This window comes from Sminthopsis crassicaudata, chromosome X, assembly GCF_048593235.1.
Source record: "Sminthopsis crassicaudata isolate SCR6 chromosome X, ASM4859323v1, whole genome shotgun sequence".
Classification (NCBI taxonomy): Eukaryota; Metazoa; Chordata; class Mammalia; order Dasyuromorphia; family Dasyuridae; genus Sminthopsis; species Sminthopsis crassicaudata.
Window position 1 is genome coordinate 42,701,081 of NC_133623.1, and position 10,915 is coordinate 42,711,995.

Consider the following 10,915-nt stretch of genomic DNA (forward strand, 5'->3'; position numbering starts at 1 on the left):
TCGAAAATGTTTCCTGTAGTGGAGTAGAGATAGAATTTCTTCATTCATAGAACATATAAAGCAATGAAAACATTTTGAGATTATATTACCTAAAAACAAAATTTGAATTTTGAAATAAAATGGAAGCAATTAAATGTTATTTTGCAATTTTTTTTTAGAAAGTTAGTATCACAGAAAATAATTTCAATACTCCATTTCACTTGGGTTTTTTCTGCTGCTTTATTACACTCATTAATTTAACACAATACTAATACAATACAGACATTTCTTATTTTTAAGTAAACCCATTTTAAAATACTTTAGAAGGACAGAATTCATCAGTTGTGCCATTTTTTTCAATTCTTTACAACATTCGGAAAAGCCCAGGACCATGAAGGTGAGCCATTTAAAAGGAAGCAGACTTCAAACAACTGAAAACACCTCCCTCCCCCCAATAATTAAAATGAATCATAAATACTATTTTTCATTTTTATACTTATATAATTAATTCTTAAATTTATGTAAATATAAATGTTTACTTTCATATGCATGCTTAAAGTTTATTCACGTAAAATTGATTTCAGGAACCAACATTCACATTATATTGAACAAAAGTCAAAACCTTGTTGATATTTTCAGAGACAGTCTTTGGACAATCCTTGTTTGAAACAATGTTTTTTCTTATCATGAATGAAAATATTTACAATGGCTTTCAAACTTTTCTAGTACAATCTGAGATAACTCCTCTGGTTTTAAACAGTCAAGAAATAGTCCATGTATAAGATTGTGAATGGTCAGTATACTAAAAGCTAGTGGTCACAGGGGGAAAATCAGAGACTTGAATTTGGATCCCTGCTTCTGAATGCTGGATGTCCAAGGAGAGAGTCCAGGCATTGGAACCTTCATGGCTAACTCTCCCTTTTTGAATGTTACCAGCAAGCTACTCCAGAGAACAAATATAACAAAGTCTTTATAAAAAACACTCTACTTAATTGTACAATGTTGCTTTTCTAACAGCCCTCTTTTTTTTTTTTCCTTCTTCTTCTTTTTTTTTTTTTTTTTTTTTTTTTGGTCTTTCACCAAATTGTGAATTGATTCCATTTTAAGAAATCTTCCTCCTGTATTCTGTACATGAATTTACAGCTTTGTCCCCTTTTTTCTTCCTTTACCCTTACTTCTTTGACGAGTGCACTTCTTGTCCATATTTTCTCATGGATCTCCCATAGTATATTTACTGCAGCCCAGTTCCTTCCTCTGGACCTCTTTCCATTCACTGGGTACCAGGATAGCATTCTTACCCCTTTACCTCAGGAGATGTTAGTCTCAGAAAAGTCTTTCTGTCACACTCCTTTCTCAGTCTCTTCCCTTTTCTGCTCCATTTGTAAGCAAAAGACACCTTAATTGTGGTGCGAAACACAAAGGTAATGCTTATTATATATATATGTATATATATGTATATACATATATATATATATGTGTGTGTGAGTACATAGAGATAGATATAATCATATGTATGTCACATGAACACAAGAATAGTGTTAATATACCACTATCACAATATCAAGAAAAAGGAACATTATAAATTTGCAAGTGAAGTTAGAAATAAAGAACCCTCAAAACTATAAAGTTCTCATGAATGCCCAGAAATCACCTTCAGAATCATCACCAAGATTATTATGTACTTTCTGTAATTAAATCTTCCTGAATAAACTTATTCACTTTGGAGTGGAAGGGACTCCTAGGAAAAGTATTTTAAAACAAGATATAGGAGGTGGGCAATGCTCAACTCAAAACAACACATCCATAGTGGTGGGATCTCAGATATTGTGGCTGGTTTATGACAATAATATTTTTGGATGGGGCAGGGAGGGGGGGGAGGTTGCCTTTCCCTATTCCCTTCATGTGATACCATGTAGGTGATCACCTATTGCATTTTCAGGTAAAGTCAGCCCATTATGGAAACTTTTTGATTGATGTTAATAAATGGAAGAGAAAAGTAAGACTCCATTGTCTTTGATTAGAGAAGCTATAAGACAGCTAGATGAACTATACCTTGGTGTGTTATTCATACTTGCCAACCTCAAAACATTCCCATTTTCATTTTCATTAAACTTTTGGTGATAGTAGAAGAGAAAACAATAGAAAACAGGAACATTTCCCATCAATTATTAGAAGGTTTTCTAAAAAGAAATTACATCAAAGATTCTTTATCATCTCTACTTTTGATACTTTTTTCAAATCAAAGAGAATAATATAATCTGCATCTATATGGCAGAGCAGAGATGTAAATGGCGTAACTTGGTGTCCCTCACATGAGAAGAAAATGAGAAAATTTAGAAATATCTTCCACAATCCATGAAGGATTTGGGTCCTCTAAGTTAGAAAGTTTAGCGCTCTCTCTCTCTCTCTCTCTCTCTCTCTCTCTCTCTCTCTCTCTCTCTCTCTCTCTCTCTCTCTTCTCTCTCTCTCTCTCTTCTCTCTCTCTCTCTCTCTCTCTCTCTCTCTCTCTCTCTCTCTCTCTCTCTCTCTCTCTTTCTCTCTCTCTCTCTCTCTCTCTCTCACACACACACACACACACACACACACCTCCTGAATAGGACTTTTCCTCATCTAGGTATAGGTGCCTTTCCGCAACAACATTATCTTGCATTTATTCTGTATATACTTTGTACTGAATTGTAAATCATTTTTCTTCACTTAGTCACCATTTCTTCCTTTGTAATACAGATACTATCTGCCTCATGAGGCAGTTAGTAGGATAATATTTTGTGAAGCTTGACACATTATAGAGATATGTCATCTTTTTTGAAAGGAAATATTCCTGAAAATACATCTTTCTATAAATTGAGTTTTACATTTTTAGTGTTGTATTGATTTCATTCTCTTACTCCTCCCCTTTCTCTTTCTATAACCATAGTCTCCACCTACTAAATATTTTCTCCCTAGAATTTAGAAAGTTTTAGAATATCAAGTTTTCAGTCACAAAAATAACACACACACACACACAAGAATGCTTGACTGGACAAGGACCTTCTCTTAAATATCTCAAATACAATTAAAAGATGAGTAATTCAGTATTATACTCATCCCCACAATTCCTAGGCATATACACACTAGGAAAAAGCTTGATGCCTGTACTCTTTAACTGATAACTGAAAAGGCACTTTCTTCTTCCTTCTTCCCAGCATACCCAGTGAGCAAGGTCACACTAATTTCAGACACCTGGGTGCTCCCAGTGGCTGAAACAAGGCCTGTGGCCAGGTTTCTGGTGACAGCTGGACGCCTGGGACACTTGATCTTGAAACAAAAGAGTTGTGTTTTAAAATGCTGCCGGAAAGTTTTGCTCAGCCAGTAAAGAGCAAAGGGGTTTACGCAGGAATTGCTAAAAGCCAGCGCCCGAGAGAAAATGGTGGCCACAAGATGAAGGGTAGAAGAATCAATGGAGGAGTGATAATTGAAAGACCGATAAAGGTAAAGGATATGATTGGGCAGCCAGCAGATAGCAAAAAACCCCACCAGCACCAGCACCGTCTTGGCAACTCTCTTGCGGGATTCAATCTGTGAAGCAAAAGAAGAAGAAAGGTCATTTAGCAAGTGAAGATAAACAGAGCATTTGGGGTACTTAGAAACTAACTAGGTCACATGGAGCACTATAGTGTAGCTGATCCTACCAATTAACTGAAAAGCAAAACATTGAGATGTCTGCTGTGTACATAAGCCTCTCTGTATTTGACAGAAGGAATCAAAAGATCTCCTGATTTTTAAAGAGAAATGAGATTTTTTTTCCCCTATCAAACAAGACTAGGTCTTGATTTACATTTCTGTTCATTCTGTAATTGTCTATGGGAGGTTAACTTACATAGCCCTATTAATGCTCGGTCATATTTCTGGGAAGCCATGTAATGTTACCCAAAGTTCACAGACAATTGGAACTACCCTAAAGTGGAAAGGAGCTCTTTTGGAAGGTTGCAAGTTCCCCATCACCAGAAGTCCTTATGCATTGGTTAGATTAGGGGATCTTGTTGGGGATCTCAGAATTTATAGAAGGAAGGGAATCTTCAAGATCATCTAATCTAACCCCATGAGTGGTGATTGGTCTTTATTGTTTAAAGATGGACTGAATTTCAGAAAATCACCTAAAATCATTTGGATTTAAATCTAGCAAATATGGTGGCTAATCAGACCAGGGAAGACCAGATTTAGCCAAAAACAGGATTTGACTTGTAACAAGATTTATTCTTTGAGGTTGTAAATACCCCCCAAAGAAGAAATCCCTTAATGGTTTTCGCCCTAGCAATATAGTAGGAATCTATGTGTAACTTCTTGGGGAGAGTGCTTAAAAGAGACTTAACACTAGCTAGTCAGAAGGGTACTGGCCTAGAGATCAGAAGAGCTATGTTCTGCTCTCTGCTCTGCCAGTTTTGTCCACGTCTCCCCTCCTGGGGCCTCAGTTGTAGCATTCATAAGAGACTAGATGGTCTTTAAAGTTCCATTATCCTTCTAGACCTAACGTTCTGTAATAAAGAATGACACATTTGTACAGTCACCTTCCCTCTCAGAACCTCAGTTCCTTCATTTACAAAATGGAGGTTATACTTGCACCTCCTATAAGACAGGTGTGTTGCAAAGAAAGTTATTTGGCAAAGCTAAATGTAATTTTCCAAAAGTGGATTCTTGTATTACTAATGGATGGCTTTGGTGACTGCCCTGGTCTCTGCTTCTAGTCTCCTAAAGTCTCTCTCACTAAATGATGGGAAATTCCACTTTCTAGCTCAGCTTTGGGCCTTGTGGTAGTGTCAGCTCTGATTCATCCATACCTGCTTGCGGGCATGTTCTTGTTCTTCAGCGGGTATTTCGACGGTGCTTTTGAAAAGAGCTTTGGCAATCAGAACATAGTAGACAGAAATGACAGAGAGGGGAATAATGTAGAAGACTAAGAAACATAGGAGAGAATGAGCCTCTTGCCTGTTCTTTTCAGAAACAGGATAAGGAGCACAGGCTTCAAAAGACTCATTTTTTTCAGCATTATAGAAAGGATATAAATCTGAGAATACAGCCTCTGGGATAGCAAGAACCATGGACAGGATCCAGATACAGGCAACTTTCCCGCAGGTCTTCAAGAAGGCATCAGAGGCTGGCAGTTCCAAGGGCTTCACTATTGCCTTGTATCTGCAAGTGTAACCAGAGACAAAGAGAGTCAGAAGCAAGAGCAGAAAAGCTCTGTGGCCTGGTGGGCAAAGGTGCAATACATCCCATCCCATCCCATCCCAAATGATAGGAGACAACATGAGATATTGCAGTGCAGCAAATGACTCAGCACACTTTGCTTAGATATCTGCTAAGGGATAGGAAATTTGATGACAGATTACCTGTCTTTAAAGTTAAAAGTTTTAAAGGACAGGACACTGACACAGGTTGTAAAAATACATCATATGTATCCTATTGCTTCCTTTCTCAATGGATGGGAGAGAAGAAGGGAAGGAGAGAATTTGGAACTCAAAATTTTAAAATATGAATGTCATACATAATTATTTAAAATTATTACCTTTTTAAGGAGGGGGGAGAGGAAGGAGGGGTACAGAAAATTTGAAACTCAACAATTTAAAAAAAAAATGAATGTCTTCACCTATAAATGGAAAAATACTACTAAAATTAGGAAAAATGAATGTTAAAAAGAAACAAATATATTAAAATATATCCTATAGCATTGAATTTGAAGCAGGGCCCTGGACTTGAATTTGAAGCAGTACCAGCCCTGACACTGGCTAGCTAGTGGTTAAGTAATTACTAGTGAGCAAACTACTTTTGCTCTCTGGGCCACATTTTATGAATCTGTCAAATGAGAGTGTTGGGCTAGAGAAGGGCTTTTTAACTCTTTTATGGGTGCTGGCCCCCTTTGTCAATCTGGAGCCTCTGCACCTATTCTCAGAATGATGCTCTTAAATGTATAAAAACACTTAGGATTTTGAAGAAAACTAATTATATTGAAATCAAATTCTGAAATTGTTTCTTCCAAAAGAGTTTATGGATCACAGGCTGAGAGCCCCTGGTTAGATAATCTCTAAGGTTAATCTCCAACTTTAATTTCAAAGAGAATTCTCACAGGGCTTGAGAGATGCAAGGGACCTTAAACATCATTTAGGTCAGCCCCTCTTTTTATACAGGTATGCAAACTTGGGCCTAGTGTGGAGAAGTGACTTGCCTAGAGTCAGATAACTAGCTAGAGGCAGACTAGAACCAGTCTGCTGTCTCTAATCAGTGCTTTTTTTCTACCACATTAGGGCAGCCTGGGATCAATATGATCTCAGAAATGAGCTACCATCATTTATCAGCTGGACTAATCCAATTTGGATTGCTAGCTCCTAAATAGATCATGTTTCTTTCTTTCTTTTCTTTTCTTTTCTTTTTTCTTTTTTTTTTTTTTTTGCTTATAGCAGCTCTTCCCTTTACCCACTATGTGAAGTATCTAGGCTTAGAGCCTTTTATATATATTTTTTTCTTTTTTTGAGATCAATGGTAAGCTCTTAAGGTGTTGATTTCTGTGTGAAAGTAACTCAATGTGTAACCTTTCTCTAAAAGGTTGTCTTTTGATGGGATCAAAGGGTATCCTTTCTCTGAGGATAGGGCATGAATAGGATGTCATATGATATCCCTCTCATTCTGAACCAGTGCACAGATGGGGCAGGGGTAAATTTTATCTTGTCTATTAGTATAAATTCATCTGCCCAGCCCCATTTGTATTAAAGTTGTGGTGGCAGAAACTCCAAGGCCTTGTGTCAAGGTGTGCAGCTGGCACACCCCTCTTGTTACTCTCTTCTTTTGAAAATTGCCTTTTTGTCTGGCAGCTAGAGAGATGAGTCCTGGGTGACTGATTCTTCAAATTGGATATGAGTCCCTTTGCAGGAAGAATAAAGGAAGGAGAATCTTTTCATGATTTAGGAGGACAAATTCTTACCCACTTAGTCCTGGGAAGCTATTTCTGCGAAAACCATTGGGCATTGCTGCCTTGTGAGTTTCTAGTGGGCTTTTCAATTTCAGTTACCATATAAATCTTACTTTTTCTGTGCTCTAAAAGGAAGACTCTTACAGGACAAATATATACATATGGCTAGGACCATTCTAACAATGACCAGTCGCAATCTTACCATGAGGGAATGTCCTTTCCATCAGTTGCTAAAGGTCAAAATGGATGAATTTATTTCTGCAAGACTTAAAATGTTATTGACCAGCTACAGAGAAAAGAAATTAGAAGTGAGCCATGACATTACTTAGCAAACCCAGGAAGCCAAAAACCTCTCTGCTTTCTTGCCAGAAATGACAGCTTGGCTGCTTGATGAATTCCAAGCTAATCAGATGCAAACATCTGTATGTTGAAGCATCCTATCAGTGGTCAATTTCACACCTGTGCTGATGTCTTGGCATTGTCTCCTGTGTGCCACTAGGCTGCACTAATGTATAAGGTATGGCTGTGCAGGGGCACCTTAAGCCAGATACCTTGATGCACCACAGAAAAGGCATAATTTTCAGTATTGCTGCAGACAATTATCCTTCTGGGAAAGTCTTTTTCCTCTGTACATCCTCTCGTTCTGCAAGAAATCATCTCCTAAAAAGTAATTTTCAACCTCTTCCTAGATTTTAGACCAATAATTTAAAGTTCAGAGCTTTTAAAAACTTTTGTTATCCTGCCACGAAGCCAAACCACAGCCAGCTAAGTCTAAGTCAAAACCTTTCCTCCCTTCCCACAACTTTCCTCCCCCGACAAACACGATAGAAAAAGAAAAACCCACCTGTCAGCACTGAGAATAGTTAGTGTGAACACCGACACGCCGACTGAAGTGAGCTGGATGAAAGAGAGAATCTTGCAACCGAGTCTCCCGAATAGCCAGGTATCTGCAATGTACTGGGTCGCGTCCACTGGCACACATGTTATTAGAAGCAAAAGATCTCCGAAAGCCAGGCTGGTGATAAAAATGTTTGGAACTGTTTGCATGGACTTGATCTTGAAAAAGACTTTGATGAGCACAGCATTTCCAAGGAGACCTACTGAAATGATCACGGAATAAGTCAAAAAAATGGTACACAGGATTCGTGATCCTATAGATGTCTCTTCAGTTTTTCCCTCCACCGTAGTATCATTGAAAATACTAGTTGCTGATGGTTCTGTATCATTTGTGATTAAATGGAAAGTCTGATTAGGTGAATTGAGCTGTCCTTCAGACATTTTCTCCAAAAGAGACTTTAGGCTTTAATTTGTCTTCTGCTCAGTTGTTGAAATACGAGTTGATCAGTACATCAAATGCCTACATCGAGAATAAGGGGATTATAGGAACAGAACTGAATCTAGTAGACTGTATGGAAAGAGAATTCAAGACATCTGAATACAGTAACTCATTTCTTTCAGTTTTGTGTCTCCCAGCATGCTTGGCTAATGCTCACCGTTCAGGCACTGAAGAGTGTGGGAGGTGGAGGAGTTTTATTGGTGTTTCAGTGACAGAGGGATAGGGAGGGGTTGGGGGGAAAAATGTTCTGTAGTTCCTTATTCTTCCCTGTTGGGGAAGTCTTATGAATAACCAGACAACATTTTTAAAAACCACTTTTTTATTGGAGAATCTCTATTTCTTTATCTAGTCACTTTTTAAAAATTGCATAGATATTGTGAGAAATGTTTTCTCTCTAGAAAAGGACTCATTTACTTACAGGCAATTGGAGCGGTCGCCAGTTTTCTCTTAAGTGGGAACAGAACACGTAGGGCACCTGATGGCATCAACTTCAATTCACTTTCCCAGGATTAATATTAAAAAGACTCTGATTCTAAAGAGCACATTACTCACAGCTGCCATCTACATAGTTCAAGGACCTGTAATTTCAGCAGTATTTAGAATTCCCTGTGCCAGTACAGATTACAATTTGTCCATAATACCTAACCTAAACCATAGTGATTTTCAGATTGGTTAAGGGACTTGCTCATGGTCACATAGTTAATGAGTCAGAAATGAATTTGAACCCACATTTTCCAGAGTCTAAGTTCAGCCCTCTAGCTACTATAGCACATTCCCTTGGGTTATGGATGCTTGTGTGACAAAAAGGGTCTGGGGATACTCCTTAGTTGAGAGTTTCACTATATGTCATAAGATCACCAATGTAGAGTCAGAAGAGTCCTCACAGAACATCAACTCCCAAATCCCAAATCTTAGAAGATGAGAAAAGCCCAGAGAGATTCAATATTCCTAAAGCTAAGTTATAAAACAAAGGAGGCAGGATTCGAACCCTGATCCTCTGACTAAATCCTAGGCACTTTCCATTATAGTATACTGTTTTCTCCTAGGGTGCTCTCAGCTACACCTTTTGTAAGCAGACTTCCCAAAGATCAAAAACATGAACAGATTTAATGACTACTCAGTGAAAACAAGCAAAACTCATATAAGGTCTAATGGGAAATGGTGACATCCATCTTTGAGCATTTCTTCCCCAGAGACCTTCACTCAAAAGCACAAGAAATTCAGATTTCTGCTTCTAAAGGAACTGCTCGGTATTCTTTCTCATTAAGGTCTTGATGGTCACTAGTTGCTGTTCCACTCCATGCTTCCTTTGGGGTTCTGTTTGTCACTTCTCTGTCTAATTCTCAGCTTCTAAAAAATGGTGTCAGTCTTTCCTTTGTCTTCTTCCTCTGGCCTAGGTCACCAGGAGGCCATGTAGGCTGACTGGGCCAGAGGCAGACCTGCCAATATCAGTAGTGCCCTTCTTCCTTGCCCACTCCCCTGCCCTGGGATGCCAGAAGCCCTACAGGCAATTTGACTGCTCATACACAGGTGGATGAGAAGGAAGTCATCAATTCTCTTCCTTTTGGTGAGATGGAGGACGAGGTCTTGCCATCTGCCCTGCCTCTATTGTGCAATCTGATCTACTAATATGAGTACTTAGCATTTTTAGACTACAGCTGAACTTTCTTTTACCTATTCTCTATCCCCATTAGAATGAAAGTTCTTTAAAAGTAATGATCTCCTTGAATGGATGCCCATCAATTAGAGAATGGCTGAATAAATTGTGGTATATTAATGTGATGGAATATTACTGTTCTGTAAGAAATGACCAACAGGATGATTTCAGAAAGGCCTAGAGAGACTTACAGGAACTGATGCTGAGTGAAATGAGCAGGACCAGGAGATCATTATACACTTCAACAACAACACTATATGATGATCAATTCTGATGAACGTGGCTCTCTTCAACAATGAGGTGAACCAAATCAGTTCCATTTGTTCAACTACGAATAGAATCAGCTATATCCAATGAAAGAACTCTGGGAAATGAGTGTGAACCACTACATAGTATTTCCAATCCCTCTGTTTTTGTCCACCTGCATTTTTGATTTCCTTCTCAGGTTAATTTTACCTTATTTCAAAGTCCAATTCTTCTTGTGCAGCAAACTAACTGTATGGATATGTGTACATATATTATATTTAACATATACTTTAACATAAAGAAATGAAATAACTTGGCTGGCCTAGGTACCTTACATAAATGGAGATTCTTAGGGGATCCATCCAATCAGTAGGTTAGACCTCAAGAGTGAAAATTATCCCTAATGTACAAACTCCTTAAGTGCAGTGAGATTCCAGGATGAAGAGATTTTGGGCATAGACAAAGTCCAGAGTGCATCCTGGAAATGACTACCATCAGTTTCTTCATTTAATCTTCAAATAGCATAATCCTAAGGCATTTCAGCACCTTGAAAGGAGTATCTCCTTTAGACACTCTTCAGTTTTATACAAGTCTTTTCTTAAAATGTGTTGCCCAGAATTGAGTATAAGCTTACATATGGAGTCTGACCAAGGTTAAAGTCCAGAGAGACTATTTACTTGTTTTTGTTCCTCAACTTATTGCAAAATAAAGACCTATATGGCAAAGAAAGATGAAAAAAAAGTAATGATTTCCT

General features: G+C 38.1%; 1 protein-coding gene across 1 annotated transcript; it reads right to left on the reverse strand.

Annotated features, from left to right (window-relative positions):
* Positions 1-1,053: 1,053 nt before the first annotated feature.
* Positions 1,054-8,404, reverse strand: BRS3 (bombesin receptor subtype 3). The gene is made up of 3 exons (XM_074277725.1): positions 7,767-8,404; positions 4,797-5,148; positions 1,054-3,537 (listed from the first exon to the last, which is right to left on the reverse strand). Exons 1-3 carry the CDS (start codon positions 8,198-8,200, stop codon positions 3,121-3,123), a joined length of 1,203 nt encoding a protein of 400 aa, XP_074133826.1. The 5' UTR covers positions 8,201-8,404; the 3' UTR covers positions 1,054-3,120.
* Between the last annotated feature and the right edge of the window lie 2,511 nt (positions 8,405-10,915).